The 27,475-nt window shown below is 52.3% G+C and overlaps 13 protein-coding genes and 1 non-coding gene across 14 annotated transcripts; 6 read left to right on the top strand and 8 right to left on the bottom strand.

Moving 5' to 3' along the window:
* Window positions 1–89: 89 nt before the first annotated feature.
* On the top strand, window positions 90–254 carry GLRG_07504 (uncharacterized protein; the record flags this gene model as incomplete). Its single annotated transcript, XM_008098189.1, has 1 exon — window positions 90–254. The coding sequence occupies one exon, from the start codon at window positions 90–92 to the stop codon at window positions 252–254; it is 165 nt and encodes a 54-aa protein (XP_008096380.1).
* Window positions 255–604: 350 nt separating this feature from the next.
* Window positions 605–2,074, bottom strand: GLRG_07505 (uncharacterized protein; the record flags this gene model as incomplete). Its single annotated transcript, XM_008098190.1, has 5 exons — window positions 605–974; window positions 1,099–1,574; window positions 1,631–1,735; window positions 1,801–1,820; window positions 1,879–2,074. The coding sequence occupies 5 exons, from the start codon at window positions 2,072–2,074 to the stop codon at window positions 605–607; spliced, it is 1,167 nt and encodes a 388-aa protein (XP_008096381.1).
* A 1,170-nt stretch (window positions 2,075–3,244) lies between these two features.
* On the bottom strand, window positions 3,245–5,020 carry GLRG_07506 (major facilitator superfamily transporter; the record flags this gene model as incomplete). The annotated part of the gene is made up of 5 exons (XM_008098191.1): window positions 3,245–3,793; window positions 3,849–4,273; window positions 4,334–4,407; window positions 4,469–4,707; window positions 4,757–5,020. 5 exons carry the CDS (start codon window positions 5,018–5,020, stop codon window positions 3,245–3,247), a joined length of 1,551 nt encoding a protein of 516 aa, XP_008096382.1.
* Window positions 5,021–5,990: 970 nt separating this feature from the next.
* On the bottom strand, window positions 5,991–7,121 carry GLRG_07507 (uncharacterized protein; the record flags this gene model as incomplete). The annotated part of the gene is made up of 4 exons (XM_008098192.1): window positions 5,991–6,447; window positions 6,536–6,708; window positions 6,760–6,894; window positions 6,969–7,121. The coding sequence occupies 4 exons, from the start codon at window positions 7,119–7,121 to the stop codon at window positions 5,991–5,993; spliced, it is 918 nt and encodes a 305-aa protein (XP_008096383.1).
* A 568-nt stretch (window positions 7,122–7,689) lies between these two features.
* Window positions 7,690–10,246, top strand: GLRG_07508 (fungal specific transcription factor domain-containing protein; the record flags this gene model as incomplete). The annotated part of the gene is made up of 5 exons (XM_008098193.1): window positions 7,690–7,779; window positions 7,849–8,350; window positions 8,405–8,935; window positions 8,985–9,375; window positions 9,433–10,246. 5 exons carry the CDS (start codon window positions 7,690–7,692, stop codon window positions 10,244–10,246), a joined length of 2,328 nt encoding a protein of 775 aa, XP_008096384.1.
* Window positions 10,247–10,697: 451 nt separating this feature from the next.
* GLRG_07509 (uncharacterized protein) lies at window positions 10,698–11,933 on the top strand (the record flags this gene model as incomplete). Its single annotated transcript, XM_008098194.1, has 1 exon — window positions 10,698–11,933. One exon carries the CDS (start codon window positions 10,698–10,700, stop codon window positions 11,931–11,933), a length of 1,236 nt encoding a protein of 411 aa, XP_008096385.1.
* Window positions 11,934–12,299: 366 nt separating this feature from the next.
* On the bottom strand, window positions 12,300–12,388 carry GLRG_13187. The gene has a single exon. It is a non-coding gene; the product is annotated as a tRNA-Asp (tRNA).
* Window positions 12,389–12,857: 469 nt separating this feature from the next.
* Window positions 12,858–13,208, bottom strand: GLRG_07510 (uncharacterized protein; the record flags this gene model as incomplete). Its single annotated transcript, XM_008098195.1, has 1 exon — window positions 12,858–13,208. One exon carries the CDS (start codon window positions 13,206–13,208, stop codon window positions 12,858–12,860), a length of 351 nt encoding a protein of 116 aa, XP_008096386.1.
* An 80-nt stretch (window positions 13,209–13,288) lies between these two features.
* Window positions 13,289–13,894, bottom strand: GLRG_07511 (translin; the record flags this gene model as incomplete). Its single annotated transcript, XM_008098196.1, has 3 exons — window positions 13,289–13,442; window positions 13,501–13,597; window positions 13,696–13,894. The coding sequence occupies 3 exons, from the start codon at window positions 13,892–13,894 to the stop codon at window positions 13,289–13,291; spliced, it is 450 nt and encodes a 149-aa protein (XP_008096387.1).
* Window positions 13,895–16,546: 2,652 nt separating this feature from the next.
* GLRG_07512 (ergosterol biosynthesis ERG4/ERG24 family protein) lies at window positions 16,547–18,645 on the top strand (the record flags this gene model as incomplete). The annotated part of the gene is made up of 4 exons (XM_008098197.1): window positions 16,547–16,584; window positions 16,792–17,976; window positions 18,026–18,575; window positions 18,634–18,645. 4 exons carry the CDS (start codon window positions 16,547–16,549, stop codon window positions 18,643–18,645), a joined length of 1,785 nt encoding a protein of 594 aa, XP_008096388.1.
* Window positions 18,646–19,772: 1,127 nt separating this feature from the next.
* GLRG_07513 (V-type ATPase) lies at window positions 19,773–20,669 on the bottom strand (the record flags this gene model as incomplete). The annotated part of the gene is made up of 5 exons (XM_008098198.1): window positions 19,773–19,840; window positions 19,895–20,155; window positions 20,236–20,365; window positions 20,488–20,500; window positions 20,653–20,669. The coding sequence occupies 5 exons, from the start codon at window positions 20,667–20,669 to the stop codon at window positions 19,773–19,775; spliced, it is 489 nt and encodes a 162-aa protein (XP_008096389.1).
* A 576-nt stretch (window positions 20,670–21,245) lies between these two features.
* Window positions 21,246–21,678, top strand: GLRG_07514 (ribosomal protein L7Ae/L30e/S12e/Gadd45 family protein; the record flags this gene model as incomplete). The annotated part of the gene is made up of 2 exons (XM_008098199.1): window positions 21,246–21,351; window positions 21,407–21,678. 2 exons carry the CDS (start codon window positions 21,246–21,248, stop codon window positions 21,676–21,678), a joined length of 378 nt encoding a protein of 125 aa, XP_008096390.1.
* An 818-nt stretch (window positions 21,679–22,496) lies between these two features.
* Window positions 22,497–25,454, top strand: GLRG_07515 (uncharacterized protein; the record flags this gene model as incomplete). Its single annotated transcript, XM_008098200.1, has 3 exons — window positions 22,497–22,695; window positions 22,753–24,532; window positions 24,587–25,454. The coding sequence occupies 3 exons, from the start codon at window positions 22,497–22,499 to the stop codon at window positions 25,452–25,454; spliced, it is 2,847 nt and encodes a 948-aa protein (XP_008096391.1).
* A 50-nt stretch (window positions 25,455–25,504) lies between these two features.
* GLRG_07516 (uncharacterized protein) lies at window positions 25,505–26,932 on the bottom strand (the record flags this gene model as incomplete). Its single annotated transcript, XM_008098201.1, has 1 exon — window positions 25,505–26,932. One exon carries the CDS (start codon window positions 26,930–26,932, stop codon window positions 25,505–25,507), a length of 1,428 nt encoding a protein of 475 aa, XP_008096392.1.
* Window positions 26,933–27,475: the final 543 nt, after the last annotated feature.

Below are 27,475 nucleotides of genomic sequence, written 5' to 3' on the forward strand. Positions count from 1 at the left end.
TGCGATAATATTGGCACACAGCCTCAAGAGAGCTTTGTACGTGCACATTTGAGGAGCCGATATGGACAAGAAAAAGCCCTGATGGATTTATGGCATCTCTTACCTTGACCCGCGTTTTTGCGCTCTGCTTCCTTGGTATCCGTGAGGCTTGGGAGCTGTATAGTCAAGATATGTCCATCACCTCCAATTTGACCAATTTGAGCGGCAAGTTCAAGGCGGTGGTTAGATTCTATTCCGCCGATGACCAGGCTTAGAGCCGACAACCGGACGGGCATACGATGAAGAAAATCTTCCGAAGATTTCACTTTCAGGAGCAGCAAGCATGCAGCAAGTCATTTCCTCCAGCCGGGTCGTCTGCTGTTTGAAAGCCCATAATATTCTCTCAACAATGGAAATCTGTCGTGCTAAAAACGACGCCGTTAATCGCAAGCAGCAATTAACGCCTTATGTAGTACAACAAAATATTAGTCTTCTGCCCTCTACTAACAAGAGATTATAGCATTTTACTTCAATTAAGTAGAATAAGTAGAGCACCTTTAGACTTCTTTGTGGGCATAAGCTTTTTTCATTATTAAAGAGCAAGTCCGATATAGAGCGACTGATATCATGGCACTGTACGCTCCCGTTCAGTTTCCCTAACTCTATTTCCATTGACACCTGTATAGTTTCGAGTCAAAGCTTCTTCTGGAACCTTTATACCACTTGGTGGCTCCAGCAAGCTTTCATAGGGTCCTCCACCTCCACTAACTCCCGTGATATGACCACAATTGGAGCCCATATCGCTCTGAAGCACTGCTTCTGGATCTGGGGCGATTGCAGACTCATTGCTATTGGATTCTCCTTGAGAATCCAAATCCATCAATGTAGTTGCTGTTTTTCTGGACCACATCTTCGAATACCAGGCTTTTCTCGCATTATCATGCCTGCATGTCCGAGGTACGTTTGGAGTTGAATGACGCTGGACTGTGAACCAGCTATGTAAAAGGAGGTTGATAGATGGGAAACAAGCGCATAACAATCCGATCACTAGTTCGAGCGCGCTTCGTAAAATCAATGGCTGGTCATATAATGTTTCTCGAAGAAGGGAAAACAACTTACGTTGTGAGATTTAACAAAAAATAGCCTTCTGTTGCATCAGTTGTTCCGAGGCACTCCACTTCTTTGTACAGACGAAGAGCAGAGACACCCGTTGCTGCACCACCTGCTCCCAACAGCATAACAATCTTGATCTTGGTTCGGAGGGACACATGAAGCGGCCTTGTCAACAACAGCGGCAGCACAAGTATGCAAATGTCCGTGAGAAGACCAAGAGACATGTCAGACAGAAAGACCTTCCGTTGGTTGAGACACTTTGCTGGTTTGATGTCCAGGTTCCAGGCTGCAGCCACTGGGGTGCAGAGAAAAGCCTTCGTGAATAATATCGGCATGTATAGAATAGCGAGCGCAACGATGAAGACATGAATGGTCTTTGCAACTCTTTGATAGACGGAAAATACCCGAGCCTCGAAAAGGAGCAAAGTTACCTTAGTGAAGTAGGCTGCGGGGCAATATATGATTGAGCCGATGTAGAGGAACTGTACATACGTCAGTATGGTAATGCGTCGGGCCGTATATTTCGTTGTCGTCATACAAGATTAATTTTACTGTAATCCTTCTTGGTCACCTCCCAGGCGTGATAACCTTCCCCGTAATATGCCATTACGAGTACTGTGCCCAAGTAGCACATTAACATAACCTGTCAAAATGAACTCGTTTCAAATCAGAGCTGTTGTGATATGATGCTGTCCGATGAGAACTCACGTATGCCACTGTGCAAGTCCCTTAATTGACATTTAGTATCCGCATACATGTCTCGAGAAAGATATCACCAATACTCACAATCTTCCTTGTAGTATTCCACAGTGATCCTTGTCTTGGAGTAGATCCTGAAAATGAATGGTATAGTGATGGCAACTGCCATCACCACTATTGCTGCAAAGAGCCTCGTCCTGCTCAGATCTGTTGGGTGATAAAAATCTGGTACGATGCCCGGGGGTGGAGGGAGCGCCCCGACCAGGCCAGACCCATCGGCCATGGTGTCAATGGGACTCCCGGTATGGTCTTGGGGAACTTTTCGGGCTCGCTCCCTCAACAGATGGCTATCTTCGCAGTCATAAATATGATCCAAAGTCAGGACGTGGGCTGGAACAGGACTTCTGTCGTTGATGCATGGCTGTTGTTGGTTTACTTTCCGATGTGGGTTGGGTGTTCTTATATGACTCGTGTCTCAGGCCGGGGCCTTATTAACCACAGAGTTGTTCTCGTTATCATTCAAGGCAAAGTCAAGTTCATTATGCTTTTCGACGGGATAACCAAGCAATATGTCAAGGGTAGCAAGAGTCAGGGACGAAGCTCTTTAAATGCTTCAGCAAAAATGTCGGAGATATACATAATACGATGTACCAACTCACAACAATGAGAATGTGAGATGCACATGAAAACCTTCGCGACTCGTTTCCAGCCCCGACCTGATATCCCGCTATTTACATCATTTTAATCGATATTATGAAACAGGCAGGTAAGGGAGGACGAAACCTTGAAGAAAACTTCCCAACGGTGAGCTACCGAAACATGTACCATAGGCTGAGGTTGTATCCATGTGTTTACATGTGAAAGAGATCTCTGGAAAATGTTAAGTCCGGGTTATGGAACACAGCACTCTGATTAGTCAACGAATTAGAGGCGGCCACACTAGCTACGTAACCTTGAATTATGACCAGGCTTCCCTTAATTCAAGACAGGCCTCCCAGTCGTTACATCAAAGCTTGACCAACCAGAGAAACGACGTATTAGCTTTCTTTAACACTAAACAATATGGGTATGGGACCGTTTGTAGCAGACTCCGGGCCCTTGTCCATACTGTGCGGATCCGCGGTATTGAAGGGCTGAGACAGACAGATTCTTCTTTTCCTCCCACATAGTACCTGAATTAATATCTCACCTATTCTAGCCCGAGACCAGGAGCATACAGGATTTTGATCTATGCGGAATCAAAAGGAGAGTCTCGGGGTGCACAAGATCGGAAAATCGCTCGCTCAGTATGACCAAATCATGACTATATGCTACGAGAATGTCTGATTATAGCTAGATCAGCTCTTCCGTATCTAAGCAGCGGTCTGTTTATCTTCATACTGCTGAAACGTGTTTATTCGCAAGAAACTTCCACGTATATACTAATCAGGGGATTTCCCTGTCACGACACAACTCAATACGCATGTCTCCAACCCCTCTCAACACCCGAGTGCTCAGAGTATCCCTCCGCTTCGTCCAACTTCTTGTTCAATTTGATCGCACGCCATCTAGCAAGCGAGGCCGACACAACAACCAATAAGCAGCCAACCAGGATCAGACCACCACCGAGTCTGTAGAAAGGCTCGTGCGCACGCGGCCAGAAGTAAGGGCTAAACCAATGGCTGACCTGACTGAGACAGTTGGCGATTGCGATTAGAGCGGCCTTTTTACTCCGAGGGGCTGGAACCACAGTTGTCTCCCAGGATAGCTGGAGGTTCAGGCCGCTATATGTGCCGGAAATGAGTAGGAAGAGGGCAAAGTATCGAGCTCCTACATTTGCTGTTGAGATCAGCACCGCGCAACCGATGGCACTGCCGACCGTGGGCAAGACGACGTGCCAGAATGACTCTTGGCGGCGACCCGAAGACCAAGCAACAAGGCAGGCAAACGCGTAGGCAAACGCATATGGGGGTGCCTGAATGAGGTAGGTCATGAGTTGGCTAAAGTTAAAGGTTTTCACGATCTAGACGATATCGTTAGTCTTGCTCATATAAAGGATCTCGAAGAATGGAACTTACTGAAGGCAGGAAGTCCTTAAAAGATTGGGCCGTAACGAGTGCAAAGTGCATCAAGCAGAAGATCCAGGTGAAGGGATCCTTGACAGCCTGACTGAGACCATCCCATGTTCCGCCGTCAACCTCTTCGACTCCACCGTTGGAGCACAGGATGCGATACTGCGCCATCTCTCTCTCCGGCGGAGTGAGGAATCGCGTGTTGTGAGGCCAGTCTGGAAGAAGGGCGTAGGCAGAGAAAGCAACCAAGAAGGTGGCAATGCCCTCAATCAAGAAAAACCATTGCCAGGAATACAGCCCGGCAACGCCACCCATTGTTGTTAGAATCCCTGCAGCGAGGAAACCGGAGATGATGTTGGAAACGGTGTTTCCGGCATGCCAGATGGCCATTCGACTTGGGCTTTCATGTTTGTTGTACCAAGAGGACGTCACTGAGTGGTCTTGTATGAGCCGGTGTTCCAAACTTGAACGGCAAGAAAGAATTGACTTACTAAGAGTAATGCCGGGAAAGAAAGGTGCTTCAGCTAGACCAGTAACGAACCGCAGAGCAGCAAAACCGGCACCACTGTATCCTAATGTTAGCATTTCACATATTGGCTTGTAAAGGACAGCAGGCGTCTGCTCACTTTTTCAACGCAGGTGTACAGATTGTAGCCGCACCCCAGGCAACCATTGTCGAGGGAAGAAACCATCTCGGGTTTGCCTTAGCCAACCACAAATTGCCTGGAAGTTGTCCGATAAGGTAGCCAATGTAGAATGTGGAAATTCCCAGATTCCACATGGTGTCTGACATGTGCAAATCCTCTTGCATGCCACTGATTCTTGCGTTGGATACGTTGATTCGATCAAGGTAGCTAGTGAGACGCTTCCGTATTAGTCGTCGAACGTCATATCATCTCAATAACATCGTGAACTTGCCTCATGAGAAACATCAACGTAATCGTAGGCATCATCCTGAAATCGATCTTCCGCACAACACTTTTGTTGAGCTTTTCCATCTCTGCGTCGCTCAAGTCTCGTAGGAGATCGAAGCGACCTTGTATCTCCTTCGGGGTGATTTCATGTTGTTGTTCGATTTTCTCTTGAGACGGGGACTTGGCAAGGTCTTCTACTTGACTGAATTCGATAGCATTCTTGCTGACATTGTTGGCCTCGCCGTCGCCGGTTTCTGGTGCCATCTTCGCAAAACAGTTGAGAGCAGTAAAATGTCAAAGACCAGTAGGAGTCTAGATGACAGTGAAGTTGGAGCGATGAGACCCTCTGGCGGTACAATGCTCAATGATAGAGTCGACCCTGGTTTTATACACGCATCACCCATCGTCCTTAACCCGTAAGCCCTGAGTCGCAGGCCCATCCGAAATCCATGGCGTTCTTGGCAATCCGGGGACTCCAGAATATTACCCCGCATCATGAATGTCTAGCCCTAGTGAACCGTTCCCGCGGGAAGTAAAGATCCTGGATATCAGGCCATGTGGCTGAAGTTCCGGCCTCCAGAAGTGCATTGCTGGGAGCTTGAACGTGCTTGCCAAGTATTAGAGGCTTGGCAGCTGCAAAAAAATGGCTCACGGGCATTCTAAGCCAGTAACGAAGCCATAACTAAGCCATAAAGAAGTCATCACTGAAATTGGGATGGTGCTGAATTTGATTCTCAGAACATACACCCTCGTATCTTACACTTGTGTTACGCCCCAACTTTCTCCTTCCGGCTGTGGCATCTGATGAAGGAGCATTTGATACTAGTTGGTTACGGGCTGCTAACTTATGGAATCTAAACCGTATGTTGGTATTGCAGGTATGAAGACCTAGGACAAAGGGCTGACAAATGGTAGGGGTAAGTGTTGTATTCTATCAGGCGTAAAGAAGAAAAGAAGCTATCACGGGTTGCCTAGTTGAAAGGTGGGGATATCCACTGCCTTAGTGGATGTCATGAGCAGTGGTGGGCTGCATCGGAGATAAGTCCGTTATCGGCGATAGTTGACGATTCTCGGCATCTCAACCTCGTATTTATAAGTACCGCAAAGAGTTGAAATAAATCAATAAAGCTCTAAGAGGCAAAATTAAAATAGTAATAAAATCCCATGCTAATAAATATTTGTTCTAAAACTTGTACTAGGTAAGACTGGACCGCTATGATAATGAGCTAGAATTCTAACGAACTAGAAGGCTTGAGACCTTCTCATACACGGTGAAGACGATTCCTCCACTCAGAATCAAACGACCAAGTCTCATCGTGCTACCACTCCAAAAACCCCTGACACCTCTTTCCGACAGAATCATTTGAAAGGCTTCGAAAGTACCGGCTCCGCGGGCGGATTGAGCCCTTGTTTTGATCGTATCAAATGGCTGTGTGGCATAGACGGTGATGATACCAGCAATTGCCCCAGAGCCGAATGTCATGGCAGAGTTTTCGGGAAGCCCATATTGTTTGGACATTTCTCTCAGGACGTTGTAAGAGCCCATTCGTACAGCAGATGTTGCCGACTGCTTTAGCGTGGTGGAAACAATGCCACGGTATACTTCACCGATTCCGTTTTCCTTGACCATTGTAAGCATTGCGTTGGTTCCACCTGTAAATCTTCTTGTGCCGGCTTTGGCATCATCAATGCTATATAGAAGTGTGGTTAGCTACGTTTCTATCAAGCAAACCTGTCATGGACGCAGATTTGCCAGGTAACTGGCTGCAAAGAACTTACAGTGCCGTCTTCACTCGCTCGGTGGGAGTCACTGCCACAACGCTTTCCACACATCCGGCAATCATGCCGGCTAGAATTCCCCGTGCAGGGGTCAGGCGTCCCTTGTCGTCCATCAACTGGTTTCTGATGGAATCGAACGAGAGAAACCTGACTCCAGCCTTGAAAGTTGTTCCCTACAAACTGTAAGCATACTGCGACGGCGAGGGAGGGGGGATGGTCTTCACAATAATTAGTGTTGAACATCCAGTGTAAATAGCTCTGTATCCATCTTGACGGGCAACCTGGAGCAGAACCGTAAATGGGTTTTTGCTGCCGGTTGAGTTGAGCTGTGCTCTGGTCTTTGCAAACTCAAAAGGGTACTTTTCAACGCCGTAGATGGTTAGCGACTCCAGATTCGAAAGACGCAGCTTTGGACCAACTGAGAAAGACCCACTGTGACGGCAGCTTCGACAGCCCCAGCAACTCCACCTGAGAACAACGAGATTCCCGGAGATATCTTGTGCTTCGTGCTTGATTTAGGCTTTTGTTTGGGCGCTGCCGAGTTGACAAGCACTGGACTTGGCACAGCTGAGGTTATAGACGCCATGGTGCTTTGGTGATTGAAAGGACAGCCGGTAGGTATTAAGCTGTGGTGTTGCTCTTTCTTAATTGCGTCCAAGTAGAAAACTCCAAGGCAATAATAGTGGATACCAAGCTAGCGCGTGGGATGAGGGATTCAGTGCGAACCTCCCGACGTTTTCAACAATGAATTCAACTTATTGAAACCAAGGTACATATTCACGGCGGCCACTTTCAACTTATTGGGCATAAGTATGGAAATGTAGATTCTGTACATAGTACTTCCCTCATCGGTATACCCCCTGTAATAGACCCAGCACTGCTTTCTTTGGCAATGGTTTGGTTTTGAAGTGCGGAGAGCCCCCACACTCATTACCCGCGGGAACGCTGTGCGGAATTGATGGAAGCAGGTGTATGACACTAACCAATCAACGACCTTCCCGTGTTCATGACTCGGTAACTCATTGACCCACCTTCTTGCTCAACCGCGGGCAGACTTCTCGACAACTTCCCGTCTGAAGATTTCCCTTGTCTACCCGCTGAACATCTACGGATCAAAACCGAGTTACCCCAGATTCTCTCAGCTGGCCTCTTCCATGGCATCGAGATCGGGAGACAGTGTCACGGCATCCGGGCGTCCTCGAAGGCGGGCCGTCGAGGCCTGTTCGTTCTGCCGGCGGCGCAAGGTTCGTTGCTTGGGCTGTGCTGCTTGCTTGCTTGCTTGCCGACCAAACTGAGCTGACTTCTCCCACCAGATAAAATGTAACAACGAGCAACCAACGTGCGCTAATTGCAAGACTTACGGTAAGGACTGCGTCTACGAACCTCTGGCGAGTATTGCCGAGAAGGCGGCAGAGACCACGCCAGCTTTGCGTCGTGCGGAAAGGCGGCGACAAAGCACTCGGAGGGGCGACAGAACAGACCTCGGCACCCCGTCACGGATCCCGGAAGATAATGGAGTGAGTGTCTCTCCCGCGGAGCACGATGGCGATACGCCACACACCCCTGGAAGCAATGGTCCCGCGACCCACTCAACCCTTCACACCAACACGCGACCGGCCAGTCTAGCAGAGACCGACCCCCGAGCGGGGGTTTCCCGCATCGTTGTCTCCGCAAATGGAATTTCGAGCTATCATGGCCGCACGAGTGCTCTGTTCGAGGAGAGTCTGCAGGAGCGATCGGCGGCCGTCGACTTGCGTCCACAGATGTCGGATGATTGGATAGAGAAGGGATTGGTTGCCGAGGCGGCTAGACAACGTAGGCTCCCGTCAGGCCTTGCACTGCTACGATACCAGTATTGACAAACAACAGGCCAACTCGAGGAGTTCAATTTTAGAGCGGGTAAACTCGACTTCGATGGTGTGGACCCGGAATTAGGCATGCACCTCCTGTCCCTGCACTGGAATCGCCAGCATCACTCGTTTCTGCTCACATATCGGCCCGCATTCATGCGAGACATGGCCTGCAATGGACCATACTTTTCAAAGATACTGCTCAACGCCATCTACTTTGGGGCCTCCAAGTTCAGTCCTCGTCGTGAGGTCCGGAGAGATCCCAATGACGTACGCACAGCCGGATGGGCATTCCGTGAGCGTGTCCGAAAGTTGCTTGGTGATGCGCTTGACAAGAGTGATATCACAACCATTCAAGCCTTGCTGGTGATGACCAATTCGCTGTTTGCATTGGGTGATGAGAGGAGTGCTGCATGGTTGTACGCAGGCCTGGCGTTTCGTATGATCATCGATTTGGGCATGCATGTTGATGCACCGGGCCTTGGCATCACGCGGAAGTTCTCTGACGAGGATCTGGAGATAAGGCGGCGGGTCTTTTGGGGTGCCTTTGGTACGAAACCCCTGCTCGAACACCTGACAAGGTTCCTAACCGTTGATAGTCGTCGACAAGATCCAGAGTCTGTACCAGGGGCGTCCAGCTTCACTGAAAGAATCCGACACGCTGGTCCCTATCAAGTTTCTCGACACATTTGAAGAGTTTGAAAACTGGAAACCCTTCGCGTATTCCACCGATGCCACTAGCTACCCTGGCTGCCCGGCATACAGCGTGTCGACATTCACGTGTCTCTGCCGTCTGTCAGTTGTCATGAGCGACATCCTAAGCTGTATTTACACGGAGCGAGCATTTGACAAGAGTGCGGCAGAGCTTTCCATCATGCTTGAGAACCTTAGCTCCAAATTGGCTGCTTGGAAGGACACCCTGCCTGCACACCTTACCTTCGACCCGAAGAGTAACTGCAGAGTCCCCCCTCCGCATGTACTAAGCTTACAGTAGGTACCGGGACAGCGGGATCACCAATGATGTATTGAGATCTAACTTTGTTCCAGCGCCATGTACCATGTTCTCACAATCCTTCTCCACCGTCCGTTTGTGGCCGATGGTCATCTGTACAACACTTCTCGCTCGATATCGGTCAACTCCTTTATTACCTGTGCAACATCAGCAAACAGCATAGTTGGAATCCTCCGAGCATACGACAAAGTATTTTCCGTGCGACACGCACCTTACCTGATTTCCTATGCCACATACGTCGCCGCCACGATCCATGTACGAATCGCCGCGAAGCGGAGCACGGAATCGGAGGCTCGGGAACGCCTGGAAACCTGCATGGCCGTGTTCCGTGAAAACCAGGAGACGAACTGGGCAGTTAGGAGGGCCAAAACTATCGTGGAAGGCTTGATGACGCGGCTGGGTGTAAGCCTCTCTCGCGTTGACGCTGGCGAGAAATACAGGAGCAATGCGTACCCCAACATGGACGGAACTAGCTCCGGCGTTCCTGAAGCTCGAAGAGACGCCGAAAACCACGAAACCTTGCCAAGAGCCGATGTGTTACATCCTCCACAAATTGTGCTAGAAAACACATCGCCTCCCATGGGCTGGTCAGATATCGACGGGATCATTCAGAGCTTTGTGCGAGGGCAAGATAACAACGCAGTCGCAATGGATCTGAGCCAGGCAGAGCTCCATAATCAGCCGCTGCCTGCAGGACCGGGGCTGCAACCCGCGACCTTTGATTCTTCCAACTTAATGGGCCACCAGGCTTGGTTTCAGGGAATGCCGGATGGAGATGGCGGCGCCGCTTCCTTTGACGATCTTCTCTTCGGCTTCAACGGCTCCGCACTCGACAGCGTGTTTTCCTGATACCATCGGGCTCGGCTTTAAACGAGGTGCAGGGGCCATTCGATGCACGGGGTTTCCCTGAGCGAGAAGCCGATCTGCAAAACCGTTGCTCTACTTCGGTGGAGTAGCGTCTGATCCCGCGGGACGGCTTCACTCCCGCGGATATCCCGGCCTCCAACACCGCGACAATATTTACAACCCACACCACGCCTCGAAAGAAATGGAATCCACTGGCATGAACGGACATAAGACGGCAGTGGAGAATTTCGTCGCCATTACGGAGCACCAAGGTCATATTGCAGATCAGTCAGCATCTGATACGAGCACTTATCTATGCCCATGTCCACAGGCCCGCTCCCACGAGTATTAACCAATGCACTTCAACACCAAAGTCTTCCACACACAAATCGCCTCTCGCAGGTTTCTTCACCAAGTTTTACACAACACGGTACCGCCATTTCTCGTTCCCATCATGGCCATAACACCATCTACGTCGAAACGCCGTGTGAGGCATTCGCTTCCCGCGGTTATGATGCGAGCCGGCACGTCCAAGGGCCTCTTCATCCACCAGTCCCACCTGCCTCCGTCCCAAGATGAGTGGGCGACGCCTCTCCTCGCCGCAATGGGCTCGAGAAACAATGACGCCCGCCAGATCGATGGCGTGGGAGGCGGCAGCAGTGTTACCTCAAAAGTTGCCGTTGTCGCCCCGTCTGAGAGGCCAGGCGTCGACGTCGAGTACACCTTTGTCCAGGTGGCCGTCGGGAGCGAGAACGTCGACTTGACCGGTAACTGCGGTAACATGTGCTCAGGGGTCGGCCCCTTTGCCGTGCAAGAGCGGCTGGTGACGCCGGCGCCCGGCGCTCAGTCGGTGGACGTGAGAATCTTCAACACAAACACTTCCAAGCTCATTGTCGAGACCGTCCACGTCGATGAGGACGGAAACGTGGAGGAAGACGGCGACTGTACAATTCCCGGCGTCAAGGGCTCCGGCAGTGAGATCAAGGTTGCGTTCGTCGACCCCGTCGGGAGCATGACGGGCAAACTGTTCCCGAGCGGACAACGGTCCGAGAAGATCGTTGTGGAAGGGGTGCTTGCTTCCGGGGACTTTGTGGTGGACGTTACACTGATCGACTCGGCAAACCCCTTTGTCTTTGTTGACGCCGAGAGTCTACCCGCCTCGGTTAGGGAGCAGCCTGCCGATTCCCCGCTGGCTCTCGAGGTCGCCGAGGCTATTCGTAGACAGGGCGCCGTTCGAATGGGACTCGCTAGCTCCGTCGAGGCGGCGGGCTTGGTTAGGGGAACGCCGAAGCTTGCATACCTTTCGCGGCCATCCAACGGCGAGACAGGCAAGGAGGCGGCGGACATCCAAGTACTAGCATACAGCATGGGCAAGCCTCACCCCAGTTTCCAACTCACGGGCGGCGTCACTCTGGCAAGCGCGGTGACTTCGGAGGGAACGGTAGCGCATCGCATCGCGGGCGGCAGCGAGTCGGCTTTATCGGCGGAGGGCCTACCGACGCCGAGAAGAACGCCGCCGCCTGCCGACGAACACAACCAAGGCCGGACTGTTCGAATCAAGCATGGCAGCGGTGTTATGGATGTGGAAGTCAAGACACGTGAGAGTGAAGATGGAGTAGCAGTAGACCGGTGCATCGTCACCAGGACAGCCCGACGGCTTTTCGAGGGCAATGTTTTGTACTACTCTTGATAGCTGTCCAAAAGGCACTGGGCGGGTAGATTTGATTTTGAAGCATAGCGTGCGATTTAGACATTGGTTGGATTCGAACTGATCAGACGTAGAGTAACTATAGATAAATAAACCCGTAGGTTACATGATCTTTCCAGCTGCAAATGCAACACCTTTCACTCATCTTGTTGTGTTTTCATCGATCTAAATCTTTCCGGGGGAAGGATTGTGCGGAGTGAGGGGTAGGTAGTATTGGTTCCGACCCCATCCGACCACTCTCCACCTTGATGCGCCACAGGAATACAACAAAAGGAAACAGGAACCCGTTTTAGAGCCATTGATTGAGAGTGGGATCGTGAGAGAAAGTGTGGCAAGAAGCAAAAATGTCTCCTCGACGGGGAATTGAACCCCGGTCCCCTGCGAGCTGCTGCTATTGCAGTGACAAGCAGATATCCTCACCACTAGACTATCGGGGAATTGTGGATGTGATCATCCAGTGATAGTTGGTTGACGGAGAATACTGCAGAGTATTATATATAGGCTAGAGTCAGTGCGCAAATCCCAGTGTTCCTATGTCACGCATTGAAATGAATTGAAAATGGCTGTTACCTCACTTGTTCCCCTTTGCTCTCCCATCACAATTCTAAACTTAAGTGCACACTGCTCAATAATACGGGACAAACTATGTGGAACTTGTTGAGTTTTTCGGCACAGCTGCGGGTGAACTGGTTCATAAACATCATGACACTGAGCAGCATGAGGCACATAGCGAAAGTTCCCTAGGCATCAATACATTTGTAACAAGAGTGTTTGAAAGTCCTTCCCGAAACACAAAAGTAATAGATAGAATGCGGGATTTCATACTTCAATCGGACAGGGTAGGTGTAACCGACATGAACCCTAGACAATGAGCCCTCTCGAAGACGAATATCCACCTGGTCCCATTCACGCCTTCGCAACTGAAGTTGACGCGTCGGTGGCAACCTCCTTCTCCTTCTGTGGAATCAGGTTGCGAAGGGACAGGTCGTAGACAACATCTTCAACACGCTTGACGTCGTACTTGACCGCGTCGATGCGCTTACGGAGGATGTCATTCTTGAGGTTGAGCAGCTGGAAACCGGCAAAGAGGTCCTTGACGAAGCTACTGATCTCGACGGGCATGGCAAAGTCGCTGAGAGTCACAGAGTTGGTAGCCAGACGGGAGAGCTCCTGCGTCAGGTCCACCAGGGCGAGGAGGTACTCCTCAATAGTGAGGTGGAAAGCGTCGCGGTCCTTGAGGTTGACGGGGACTGCCATATTGTTAGCTCTTGGCTTCCAAAGGAAGACGAGACGGCGGGAGTTGATCGTCTTGGCTGCCTGTGGGGGAAAGCTAGGATTTACGTGCCCTTGAAGATCTCGCCGACCTCCTCGAGTGATAGAAGACGGGCAACGGGGCCAGGCTTGCCGTCGGAAGTGAAGCCACCCAGCCAGCCGCAAAGGAGAACGGTGGCGATGGCATTCTGGACTTGACGATTCCACTTCTGGTTGTACCTGAGGATTGTGAGTCACAGAGTGGTTGCTGCTGCAAGGACATGCGATGGATGCCTACTTGTAGTAAGGGTGCTTGGACGCGATTTCCTGGAGTTCCCCAATGACCTCGATCTCCTTCTGGATTCCCGCCTGCACGTCTGACAGCAGGGGGCCGTCTGTAGGTACACAATACTGTCAGATCCTTTCGAAACTGAATTGGAAGTTGACGCCGGAAAGACGGATGACGCTGAGCGTTGACGGGGTGAGGACTCACACTGCTCACGCGGGGTTGCGTGAATGCGGGACAGCAGACCCTGGACGTAGGAGATGGTCCTGTCGAGCTTCTGGACGGTCTGGCTCATCTGGTCACGAACCTGCTGATCCTCGTCGATCTTGTTCTTGAGGTGCTCAAAAATTTGGGGATCCAGCAGACGGGATGCAGGGACCTCGCCCATGTTGGTATCGCTGTCCATGGCTGGCGATGATGCGACCGAGCGATAGGAGTTGATTCTGGAGAGAATGTGAGCGTGTGGCTGATGAGATGTTGGCTCCGTTAACAAAACATGTGGGAAGAAATAAAATTAAATAAATCAGACAATATCGCAGGTGCCTTGGATAGGTTTGATACTTCCCTCCAAAGATGGCCGAGCGAGACTTGGTGGTGATGTTCAAATCTGGTGGTCGAAGGCGAGCCCCGCGTATTAGGGCGACGTCACTGGAGAAGCAGTCACCGAAAATCAGAGTTTTACTTACAAGCAGCTACTCGTTGGAATGACAGTTGGAACAGCACAGTCACAACCACACGAAATTATCAGGATATTTGCTAGTTACAGCACCGTCGTGATATATTTGATGATCCAAGGGTCGAGGAACACCATGCACATGGGAAGGCAGTCACAATTGGCAAGTGGAAGAGGGCATTGGTTCGGCATGATCAGCCCAGCTGGGGCATTATCTTGCATCGGCACATTAACTTGTCGCCGAGACGATCAATAAAGACGCATTTCGAATACAAGACGGGCAGACAACCTTCTTCACAAGCCTGGGCAAGCCAGACAATTGCAATGAAAATCGCGGGTTTGCGTCTCCTGGAAACAGTGTTATACCAGGGACACGTTGGAGATAACATATGGCAAGCCACAGAGGTCATCTCCTGGTATCAAAAATAGGAATAATCAAGATTGATGCCAGTAGGCATCTTTCAGAGATTAAACTGAAAAGAACAGATACTACACTTGATCTAAGCCAAAAGGCAAAGAGAGCTAAGGAGAAAAGGAAAGAAGATTCTAAGAACCGCGGGTGGGAGGAGGGATTATATAGCTTAGAGAAGTGGTCTGTGCACCACACGCGATCAGCCCGAAGTACGTACCGCAGAGGAAGCTGAGGCCAAAATGTGAAGGACGGTACGTGCTGGTAGGTACGTATAGGTACGTACCTCATACCTGTGCCCCGACAACTACGTGGTATCACGATGCCGAGGATAACGTCTATTTCTGCCTGCAATAGGAGGCCAAGGTTCACGTGCTGTATAAGTGCAGAAAACGCACTTAAAAGGCCCCAGCTGTTAGTTGCCCAGCTGTTACGTTTCTTAGAGGTGTTTCCACTGCAGTCAGATACTGAGGTAGCATCACCAAGGTCCGGGGCTCAGGGGCACTGCCTGCTCTTTGTCATGTATCTGATCACGCGGATGATGCTACTTTAGTCATCGTTGCTCCTTGAGCGGCAAGACTGGCTGACTGGGGCTTCATGAGTCTATTATTGCCCCATCCGTCCATTGTGGTTGGCGAGTATATGCCGTTGGCGCCGAAGTGATGCAGGCGACTTAACCTCAAAGTCACGTGTAAAGAATGGATCAACTTCCAACCGTGATAACCTTGAAACTTTAACAAAGTTATTTAATTTCGATGTAGTGGGTTTTGTGCGAAGGCAACTAGCTGATTGTTCAACACTACAGAGGGTATCACGATACACATCAACTCTCTCTTAGGGGCCGTCAGCGTAATGCGTACCAAGATAATGATTCATCACTTGTGAGTCCAGCCTCAGTGGCAGCTGGCCAAAGCAGTAGGCCACTCCCAAGGCTGCGTATCAGGATGCCATGCCCATGTGACGCGAGTTCACGGCCGATTCGGGGCGAACCCTGTCGACATTGCGCTCCATTTGCATGACGGAAATCCGGGGCGGCTCAAGGGACTGGCCGTCCTACACTAGTGTACGGATAGAGACACACAGCCTTCAAAATCCTGGTCAAGATACCGGCGAGCAATGCAAGTCATGCAGCTTTCGTCTAGCAGCGGGCAGAGGGAAGATGGTAGGTCCGATCCCATAGTCTCGGAACTTAGGGCACCTACTATGTAAAGTCAATGAAGTATCCACCCGCGCCGTGTGGGCCATTCATTTCCGGTGCTGTTGCCGGTGCAGGGTGCAGTTTCTGCAGCGAGCTTCCATTCGCCCAGCACTCTTGGGAGGGGGAGGGGTGTCCACACCGCCTAAAAAGTACGATCCCGATCCAAGCAAAATCAAGCTTCTCATTGGCAGCTGTCTAGACGAAAGGTGCATATGCGGGACGCTCCTCCCGCGAAGGTTGCAGACGGGTACCTCGATTTTGCAGCGGAAGCCATATGTTGCCCTTGTATCCGTACATCCAATTTCAAATTTCCAGCCGTTGTTGGTGGTGACCCGGACTACCGGCAGAAAGGGGCAAACACAACACAAATGTCAACAAAAATTTGGGTGGCAGGCAGAGAGGCAAGCTATCCCTAGAGAGGGGGTCCAATCGAACCCCGTGGCCACACGGCGAACATTTTGACTTGACGCCATCCCGAGTCTCATTCTTCCAGTCCTTTCCCACCGCACGCCCGCCCTGACGCCTTCGTCTGGTCGTACTCGGATTCCCTGCGCCAGACCGCCTCCCCCCTTCTACCTCATCTTATGCCTTGGACGGACCTTCTCTTCGGCGTCTGCTGAACAATCCCATCTCCGAACCCCCACCGCCGGATCGCGCTGTTGCCAGGTCCAGGACCCTTACACGGACTTGGCTTTCGATTAGACGAGAGGTGCATAACCCCACGTTGAGGTTTTCTGTTATCTATCTGCCTTACATTTGTATAAAAAAAGCAGTCAATATGTCTTCGAATCGGTACTCCTTGCGCCAGACTCCTAGGTTCGTCAAGCAGTGTTCTTTCCCTCTTTTCTCCCTGCGATCCTTAGAAAGCTCTTGCCCGAAGCACACGTGGGCGGCCACAGAGCACCCGTATCCCGCAGTGATAGTTGCCACCGACTAGAGTCATGGCTGCCCTCGTTCAACCCCCCAATGGGTCAATACCCTACGCAACAACTTTTCCAGCAATCTGGCTAACTCATTCACCAGGAAGAAGGAGCTCTTTGACGGCATGGTCGAGACCCCTCGCCGCGTCTCTTCCAGGCGCAAGTCCCCTGAGACTGCCACCGGCGCAGAGGTCACCGAGTCAAAGCCCGAATCCCGCGCAGCCCCGAGACGGCGCACTACTGGCAAGTTCCGGGAGGAGATCTTACACGACGAGGCCGAGGAGCCTCTTACCAACGGTCACACAAATGGCTACGCAAACGGACATGCCAATGGACACGTGAAGGAAGAGAAGGAGCATGCCGTGAACAGTGACGGTCACGCCATCAACGGCCACCTCGAGACGAAAACGGAGAAGACGGCAGAGGCCAACGGCCATGTTCACTCCGAGACCAAGGAGGTTCTGCCTGCCTACAAGAAGGGCGAAATCATTGATGGCTGGGAGGTCGGCACGGATCCCAAGATTGACGCCTCTGGCGAGTTCGAGTTTGGTGGCAGCCTCGGCGCGCTCTCGCTGATGATCGGTTTCCCTCTGCTCATGTGGTACATGTGGATTGGAGCCACATACTACGACGGCAAGCTGCCCATGCGTGAGGATGGCCAGACCTGGGGCGAATTCGGCAGGCACCTCGTGGACCTTGTCTACACTGGCGCGTTCCCCACTCTCCGTGCCTGGCGCATCTATTGGACCTTCTTCATATTCGAGGGTATCTGCTACTGCGTCCTGCCCGGTGTCTGGGCCTGGGGCAAGCCTCTTCCTCACGAGAACGGCAAGCAGCTCAAGTACTTCTGCAACGCCTACATCAGCTTCTACTTCACCATCTCGGTCATGGCCGTCCTCCACTTTAGTGGCCTCTTCCCCGTCTATACCTTCATTGATGAGTTCGGACCCCTGATGTCCGTAGCTATTCTGAGCGGATTCATTGTTTCCTTCATCGCATACTTCTCTGCTCTGTGGAGGGGTGCTCAGCATCGCATGACCGGCTACCCGATCTACGACTTCTTCCTGGGAGCCGAGCTTAACCCCCGTATGTTTGGCATTCTGGACTTCAAGATGTTCTTTGAGGTCCGCATCCCCTGGTTCATCCTCTTCGGCCTCAGCTGTGGTGCTGCCGCCCGTCAGTATGAACAGTACGGCTACGTCTCGGGCGAGGTGCTCTTCCTGGTCATGGCTCACTACCTGTATGCCAACGCCTGCGCTAAGGGCGAGCAGCTCATTGTTCCCACCTGGTAAGTGTTTCTTCAGGCAAAAATAAGAACCGCTACTAACGCCATTCAGGGACATGTACTACGAGAAATGGGGCTTTATGCTCATCTTCTGGAACCTTGCCGGCGTTCCCCTCTCGTACTGCCACTGCACAATCTACCTTGCCAACCGTCACCCCTCTGAGTACAAGTGGAACCCTTACGCGCTCACACTCCTCTTCGTCTCCTACCTCTTCGCATACTGGGTTTGGGACACAACCAACAGCCAGAAGAACTCCTTCCGCGCGCAGGAGCGCGGTCAGCTCACCCCGCGTCGTACCTTCCCCCAGCTGCCCTGGCAGACGGTCAAGAACCCGAAGACAATTACCTCGGCCAAGGGCGACGTCATCCTTGCTGACGGCTGGTACGGCTACGCTCGCAAGATTCACTACACCTGCGATGCCTTCTTCGCCATCTGCTGGGGCCTCATCACTGGCTTCAATAGTCCCTTCCCCTGGTTCTACCCCGTCTTCTTCTGCGGCATGATTGCCCACCGCGCCGCCCGTGACATTCACCGCTGCCGTCAAAAGTACGGTGATGCCTGGGCCCAGTACGAGCGCGAGGTCCCCTACCTCTTCATCCCCGTAAGTTTCGAAATGCAGAGCCAGGCGAAGGATATTCCTCAACTGACCATGATCGCAGTATGTCATCTAAATACGATGCAACCCCCCTACCCAATAAACCGTTCCCTAATGCGCGGCGTCTTATGCCATGGCTATCGGGCCATTCTTTTCTGCACATATATGCTTCATTCATCTGGGAGCCAGTGTATCTGCTCTAATACTGGAAGTAACGGAGTCTGGCCGGGAAGGCATGGGATACAAAGAAGAAAAATAAACGAATTGTCGGAGTCAGATATGAGAACGATGCCTGTATAAAAGCCTTGTAATCATGCATCACAAGCGGTGTGTTCCTCTATTGGCATTACCGTGGCTTCGTTTGTAAATATATATTATCACGGTGTGCTGGTTGTGAGTAAAAGATCTGAAGAAAGGAGCCAAATGGAAGAAGGAAGAATGCACCACATAAAGCCTGTGCCTCAAGCGGAATCCATGGTTGATACCGCCAGAACCCTTTAGTCTGTAATGTTTTATAGCGAAACGTGAGATCGTGCTGATTTCTGTTGCTAGCCTTCTATCATGGAAGAGAGCTGGATGGCTCCTCTACACTGGCGTAGCGTGGCTCCTCTCCGCAGGTGCCATCCCTCAAGAGCATGTCACCAGATACCTGTAGCTGGGCTTTCCCAACAATGTGAGGCCCATTCCGTTGCTCCTGCGCAGGAGACTGGTTGGAGATCTGAAAGAATTCGATACAATGGGCGCTCATCATATGCAGTCGTTCCAGCAAGTAGCGCGTTTTAAGCCCGATCGTCATGCCTCACACAGGTACGTTCTTGTCAAAATATCACGTGCGGAGACAGTGATTAGAGCCTTAGTAGAGACGCAAAAAAGCATTATCGCAACCTACACTACAATTCCGATCCCCATCACCGTTGTGTTGTCTATGCTGAGCAACTGCCCCCCCTAAATGAATAGCATACCTTGTTGGCACAATAGTACATGTACGTTTGATTCCTGGTCGAAGCAATTCCCGACCGTCCCAAACATTGGCATTTCGTGACCTCTGGCCGTTTACACGGCCATGCCGTTAAAGCCCTTCATTGAATTTCCGACACGCCTGCTGATGTTATTTGTCTGCTCTGTGGCAGTGATGCCCGTGCGAGTTGTGGCGTAAGTACATCTTGTCAACCGTTCAACCGAGCATTCGTCGCTGAGGTGTCTTTACTGGCAGACGACGTCCTGGGTGGCCTTGGAGTTCATAAGAAGGGCAACAATCAAGCCATAAAGACCTGGGAATGGAACATTAGCGAACTTGTGTACAACAAGATAGCCAGAAAACGTACCCAAGACTTCGGCGAAAATGAGAATCAGAATCATGCCGACGAAGAGACGGGGCTGTTGAGCAGTTCCACGGACACCGGCGTCACCGACGATACCGATGGCGAAACCCGCAGCGAGACCAGCGAGACCGACAGACAGACCAGCACCGAACTGGATGAAACCAGTGTAGAGGGACATCTGCTGGGCAAGACCATCGGAGATGAGCACGGACACGACGAGACCGTAAATAGCAATGATACCAGCCATAATAACGGGAACAATGTCTGTTTGCTTCGTTAGCGTATTCTGATGGACACCGGCCACTTGTGTGAGGCCTTTGATGGTGGTAATGATTGTTTCGTACTCTTGACGATCAAGTCAGGGCGCAGGACACCCATAGCCGAGATACCGACACCGGACTTCGCGGTACCGTAAGAGGCACCAAAGCAGGTGAAGACGATAGCCACAGTGCAACCCATGGCACCGAAAAAGGGCTATTGCGTGTTAGCGATTTTGTGGACGCGACGTCGAGTCGATGGCCAAATGGCTCAATTGGGGTAATTAGAAGGGGGCGACGTCATGGATCGGTGAGTCGGGACGCATGGGGGTGACGAACCGCATAGACGGGGCTGTGGCAGTATCGCGTTAGTAAATGAGCTTTAAAAACATGAAAGCAAACTCGTTAGGCACATTGGGCGTCGAAATGGATGGGGTTGACAGCTTCGACTGATGGATAGGGAGCTTGGAAACGGGCACAACACGCATGTCGACGTTGACGTACCAAAGTTCGGTAGGCATTTTGGCGGTTTGTCGGTTTCGGACGGAGTAAATTCGAAGAAAAGGCGCGAGGAAGTCGGAAATGAAGAGATATGCGGCAACAGCTGGGCTGAGGAGGATGGCGGTGATGAGTGTTGGGGCGGCGAGGTTCGATGCTGCGTCGGCGACTGCTCGAGATGAGGGAGGTGTGCTTGTTAAGATCTCGTTTCCAGGTTGGCCTTCTGGTTGGTTGCAAGGTTTTGCGGCGCGTTGACAGCTCCGTGTCCTTACGTAAGACGAGGAGGAGGCGGTGCTGCGGAAGTCGGCCAAAGGTCCATTCCGAGGGTGGCTTTCCTGTGTGGGGCATTTCCACTTCCAAGCGGAGCCACCGTCGAAATTTGGGGAAGGTGGGATATTTTTTTTTCTCTGGCTTTACACCGAGACTTTTGGATCTTCACGTCCACCACCCACATCCACCGACCTTCTACCTCACCATCAGGGCGAGCCAACGCAAGGAACCCTGCAATTGAAAACTCCGGTATGCTGCCTTTCTTTTGGATCGGTGAATGTCATGATCTAATCATTATTTGCAGACATCTTCTCGACCCAATCCCAACAATGGCTGATCAATCCGCTGCCTGGCCCCTGGCCGACGATGCTCTCCAGCAGGAGATCCTGGACTTGGTCCAGCAGTGCCAGCACTACCGTCAGCTGAAGAAGGGCGGTGCGTCGCATTCCTACTCTCGATCTCTGTTCCGTCACTAACGTTTGTGATACAGCCAACGAGGCCACCAAGACCCTCAACCGTGGTGTCTCCGAGCTCATCATCTTGGCCGCAGATACAAACCCACTCTCGATTGTTCTTCACCTGCCCCTTCTTGCTGAGGACAAGAACGTCCCATACGTTTACGTCAAGTCCAAGACCGCCCTTGGGCGCGCCTGCGGTGTTTCCCGCGCCGTCATTGCTGCCAGCATCACCTCCAACGAGGGCAGCGAGCTCGCCGGACCCATCCGCGCTCTCCGCGACAAGGTTGAGAGACTGGCCATCTAAGATACCCCACGATTTAGGATCCCGGGTGGCGTTTATGCAGTAACTTGGAGGTGCTATAAAACGGTTTGGAATGGAAAAATCTGAATTGTTCACAAGTACCGACTTGTTGTTCTTGGGCTAAGGCTACCTGCCCAACGGCTTTTTTCCCTTCTGCCGCGACGGCGCCATGATCATGAAAATGACTATGCTGCTGATCTCGCAGTAGACTGCTTTAGGGCAGCAGTTCCTAGATAACCGTCAATAAATGTTGTCGAAAATAAATAAAATGTTGAATATGCAATATTCCCAAGTTTTGTATTAAGCGGGCGTCTGAGTCGGGATGAGCTACTGCAGTATTAGTAGTGCAGATGGGTCTTTCCAAAGGCACATCAGTCCAATAGCTGAAGAGCAAGGCGAGAGCTTAAAACTGGGTGGTGTGGCCAAGACGAGACGCAGTGGACGAATGAGGACCTGGCGTCTAGACCGAGCCAATAGTTTTAGTGTACTGTCTGAGGCGTGACCTGAAATGGACTCGCGGCAAGTCATATCAGTGCGTGGGAACTGCACCCTGACGTTAATACCCCGCGGCCCACCACCCATGTCATAGCTACAGTACCATTTTTGGCCGACATTGCTGGGTGAATCAGCAGTTCGTGTTGCGTACAACGTCCCATTCTCCCCTGCGCATCTTCACCAACACTGCTAATGTTAATACTTCGGCTTTGGATATCACTGATACCCCCATTCACTGCCTCATTCGCATAATTCTTAGACTGTCTTGTCTGTTTACCCCGCCTCCATTGTACTCCGCGCAAAGAGTAATAATCCCAGCTCACAAGATGCCCGGTATCGCTCGCAAGATCGTAATCTGCGCGGCGATTGACGGCCTTTTCATACAACCACTTGTGACCAAAGGACAGCGCCCCGCGCAACCAGTCAGGATCAGATATGGCGATGCTTCTATCACCCCCGCATCTCGAGAGCAGGTTCCCGACGTTTCTCAGCCGGACTCTTCCTTCGAGGCCTTCGGCGTTATTGGTGTGTACTCCTAGCTCTTGTTGTTACGCGTCCAATTCTAACCGCGGCAAACTGCAGGCCTAATCACGGTCTCGCGTCTGAGCTACCTCATCACAATCACCCGACGCCAGCAAGTGGCTCAAATCTGCGGGTTTCCGATCTACGTCGTCACCGAAGTCGCCGTGACCCCATGCACTTCGCAGCGAGAAGCCAGAGAAGCTATCGGGAAGACGGCCCGGGAGCTGCAGGACCGCAACACGGATAAAAATGCCGATGACAGTGAAAGCGATGACTACGTTGAGCTTCCCGCGAGCGGTGACGAGGTGGAAGACCCGGCGCAAGAAGCCAAGGCGGACAACGACAAGGGACCCGAAGCCGTGAAGAGCACCGTTGCCAAGGATGTTATTGGCAGAAGGGGCAGTCATGGCAGGTTCGCGCAGACATGGTTCAGTAAGAGTGGATGGACGCAAGACCAGAAGAGCTCGACTGGTTGGAGTGGTGCCGCGCACCAAGTTCGTCGTTCCGTCGATCATAGTCCTTCCAAGGCCGCCCCTTCTCAGACGACGGCAGAAGAAACTAAGGAACCGGCACCGGCTCCTACACTGCTTCCGAAGCTTCTCCGGACAACACAAATCCTCTTTGGCTCGTCGCGAAGCTTTTTCTTCTCGTACGATTTTGATATCACGCGGAGATGGGCGAGTCGCGCAACGTCGCAGTCCGATGAGGTGCCCTTGCATGAGCGCGTAGACCCAACCTTCTTCTGGAACAGGAATACCCTGAAGCCTTTTGTAGAAGCTGGACAAGATGCCTTGCTACTCCCTCTCATGCAGGGTTTTGTCGGCCAGAAGAGCTTCGTGGTAGACAGTAGCCCTCCCCAACATGACTATGGGCCGGGAGATTCTGTGGAATTGTCCACCTTGAAGCATCCTAATAGTGAGATACCTTTCCCGCCGTCAGAGAAGGTCCGCGACTCGGTTGATCTCCGTTCTACCGAGAAGAAGTTTTTCTTGACCATCATCTCCCGTCGTTCAACGCAAAGAGCCGGTTTGAGGTACTTGAGACGAGGTATCGACGAGCAAGGTTACGTTGCGAACGCCGTCGAAACAGAACAGATTCTCTCGAGCACCACCTGGGACAAGTCCTCCAAGATCTACTCCTTCCTTCAGGTTCGAGGCAGTATCCCGCTCTTCTTTACACAGTCGCCCGTCTCCTTAAAGCCCGTGCCAGTGATCCAGCACTCTCCAGAAGCAAACTACAACGCGACAAGGAAGCATCTGGAACGTTTGAGAACAGAATATGGCGCCTTGCAGATTGTCAATCTTGTCGAAAAACATGGTGTAGAGGCAACGGTCGGTAGCCAGTATCAGAAGACTGTGCAACAGTTGAATGAGGAAGAGTTCAAGGGCCAAGATGAGGCTGTAGCATTCGAGTGGTTCGATTTCCATTCGGCCTGCCGAGGAATGAAGTTTGAGAATGTCAGCCAACTTCTCGAAACTCTTCGCGACAAGTTGGAGGGATTTGGAAGCACCGTCGAAGAAGAGGGCCAAATCAAAACGAAGCAGCAAGGCGTTTTGCGTACCAACTGCATGGACTGCCTTGACAGAACCAACGTATGCCAGAGCTCTTTTGGTAAATTCATGCTTGAAGCCCAACTGAAGGCGGAAGGTTATGACCTTGCTGCCCAGGTAGACCAGCAAACGCAGTGGTTCAACACGCTGTGGGCAGACAACGGCGACGCCGTGTCCAAGCAATATGCGTCGACGGCAGCCATGAAAGGCGATTACACGAGAACAAGGAAGAGGAATCTCGGCGGCACGTTGAACGACCTTGGTCTTTCCTTGACTCGCTATTATAACGGGTGAGTCATTCTTTCGATTATTTCTAATTGCTATTTTGCTAACGCATTACACAGCATGGTCAATGACTACTTCAGTCAGGCAGCCATTGACTTCCTCCTAGGCAACGTCAACGCAATGGTCTTCCAAGAGTTTGAGGCTGAGATGATGACGAAAGACCCCGCGGTTTCAATGCAGAAAATGCGGGAGCAGGCTATCGAACTGTCACAGAAGCGCGTCATCTCCGATGAAAGCGAGGAGTTCATGGGCGGATGGGTTCTCTTCAGCCCCCATCAATCAGACACCTTGCGAGCTATGCCCTTTGAGGAAGTGGTGCTGCTGTTGACTGATGCTGCCATCTACCTTTGCCGATTTGATTGGAACATGGACAAAGTTTCATCCTTTGAACGGATCGATCTTGCCCACGTCGTCAGTATCAAGTTTGGCACGTACATCATCTCGACGGTTTCACCCGGCCAGACAGACGAGATGAAGAATGTTGGATTCGTTGTTTCGTACCAGCCAGGCAAGACGGACGTCACAAGAACGAACACCAGAACATTTTCGAACTTGGGTACGTCGAAAGCCAAAACGGACCGCTCAAACCTCTCGGAACAACAACAACCCCAATCTGCCCTAAGCAGCTTGTTGGGTGGCGGCCGTCCCCAAGCCCCGCCTATTCGCAAGATCGCTTTCAAGGCCCCCTACTCGCAGTCGTCTGCCGCCGTGACGGGCGAGGAGCCGAAGCTCAGCGAGATCCAGCAGGTTGTCAGCATTTGCGCGGAAATAGAACGACTGGCGTTCCTGAGCCAGCCCGGCAAGGAAAAGCCAGAAACAAAAAGCATCATAGAAAAGGGCGACATAATCTCGGTGGAGGAGGCGAGGCAGAGCACAGGTTTGCTGGACCATATCAGCTACTCTTTGAAGAGACTCGTCTGGGCATAATGGGACTCGCGCCCAAGGTCGGCCCCATCATCCTTTTCTTATTCTGGCGTTTAGGGCTTGATGGCCCGGTACAGTTGCATCTGATAGCGCATGTTTTCGAGCGGGATGGGGTAGTTTAGGGAGTCAGCCAGGCGAAACCAGACAGAGTCGTGGGACTCAAGTTTCTCCCACCGACAGCCCTCGGCGATGCCCTCTTTCTCCGGCTTAGTGACAAGAGTGTGGTCCATGAGCCACTGCATGGGGTACTTCTTGCTCTCCTTGCCGACGGAGGCCTCCGAGTAGCTGCCGGGGCTGTCGACGACGAGGAGCAGAGAGCCCAGGGGCACGGTGGCGGTAAGGTCAAGGAGGAAGGCCGTAGTCTTGCCGATGCCGGCGGTCGTGTACAGCTCGTTGAGCGTGAATAGTAATGTAACAAGTAATGGCCCGTCCCCCAGCTTCCGCGAGAGCTGGTTCCGCGTCATGGTGAGGATGTTCTGCTGCGTGAACGAGGATGTCAGGCGGCCGGGCTCGATGATGGCTACGTTGGCGGCCCTGGCGGCGGCGTTGGCGTACTGCGACAGTGGCGGCGGTATCGTGAGGGCGTCGTGGAGCTTGGCGACGGCGTCGGCCCACGGCGCCGAGTCGAGGAGGGTCATGGCGCCCCTGAGGAAGCGGGAGGGTTGCTGGGAGAGGTAGGTCGCGAAGGCAGCGATCTCTGCGGCCCCGCCCCCTATGGAGAGCGCCCTGATTGACTGTGTGAGCTGCGTGCTCGGCTCAGGCGTGTCGACGGCGGCGGGGTCCGGGGGTGAGGTAGGGCCAACGCCCTCCGTCTCCGAGGGTGGAGGGGGGTTTGCGTGCTCGCCCTGCGCGGCGGGAGCGGCTGGAACGACCCCATCATCGGCGACAGCGGTAGCGGCAGCAGAAGCAGCATCCGCGTCGGTAGAGGGACCGTCCGCTCCAAGGGATTCAGTCGCACCAGACGTCTCGTCTTCGGAGGATGGGACATCACCCCGGCGAGCATCCCCTATCGCCTCGGCCTCGGCCTCCGCTCCAGCTTCAGGCTTCACCTCGGCCGCTGCCTCGAGCTTCCGCAGGTGTTCCTCGATGCTCAGGAACACGGCGGCGTAGCCCAGCGCGCGCGTGGGGCTCCACCGCGCGGCGTAGGCGTCCAGGGCCTCGGGCCGCGCCCGGGCGAAGGCGGCGTCGAAGTCGCGGGCGTACAGCGCAGCCTTGACCTCCTGCAGGACCTCGCCGAGGGCGCGCGAGGTGAGGATGGGGTTGTAGGCGGCGTTGAAGGTGGACAGCACGCGCTGCTGGAGGGGCACGGGGAGAAGAGCGCCGGCGCCGTTAGACTCGGCCGTCGGGGTCGGGACTGATACCTCCTCCTTGGCCTTGGAGGGCTTAGACTTGGCGGCGGCGGCGGGCTTCTTGCTGGGCCTCCTTCCGGACTGGTGGTTTGTGTCGCGGATGTTGTGCTCGACCTTCATTTTCTTGCCCATCTTTACGGTATTCGGAGGGGATGCCTGGATTGGGCTTCCACTTGTGTAGACTTTCCTCCTTTTTCTTTTGGTTGCTGCTGGTGTTCACGGAAACCCGATACTCAAAAGTGAGAATTTGATGGAGGGGTAATGGAGGGGCAGTTTTTTTTTTTTTTTTTGGGTTTTTTTTTTCCCTTTTTCTTTTCCTTTTCTCTTCCTGGACGGCAGAGACTCCTTTGAACTTTGAGTTGAGTAAGGGTGGCCGAATGGGCTTTTCCACGTGAGGCTTCAGATCCAGATCAACCTGATGATTTTTTCCCCGCTATTTCGTTGTTGGACTTGACGTTTGTAAGCTCTCACGAAGTTGGTATACGGACTGCGGTTGAACGTGGGTGAGGCGAAAACTCGATCCGGCAGGATCCACACCGCCCGCGTTCTAACTCGTGGTCGGCCTCAAGAGCGGGCTCGTGAGAGCCATCGCCACGCTTCGAGTCTTGTTTTGATACCATCTACATATCACGACTCCGAAACTGAGCGGTTTGTCACGCAAATCGAAAACTCGGG

Source organism: Colletotrichum graminicola, assembly GCF_000149035.1.
Source record: "Colletotrichum graminicola M1.001 genomic scaffold supercont1.31, whole genome shotgun sequence".
In the NCBI taxonomy this organism is placed as follows: Eukaryota; Fungi; Ascomycota; class Sordariomycetes; order Glomerellales; family Glomerellaceae; genus Colletotrichum; species Colletotrichum graminicola.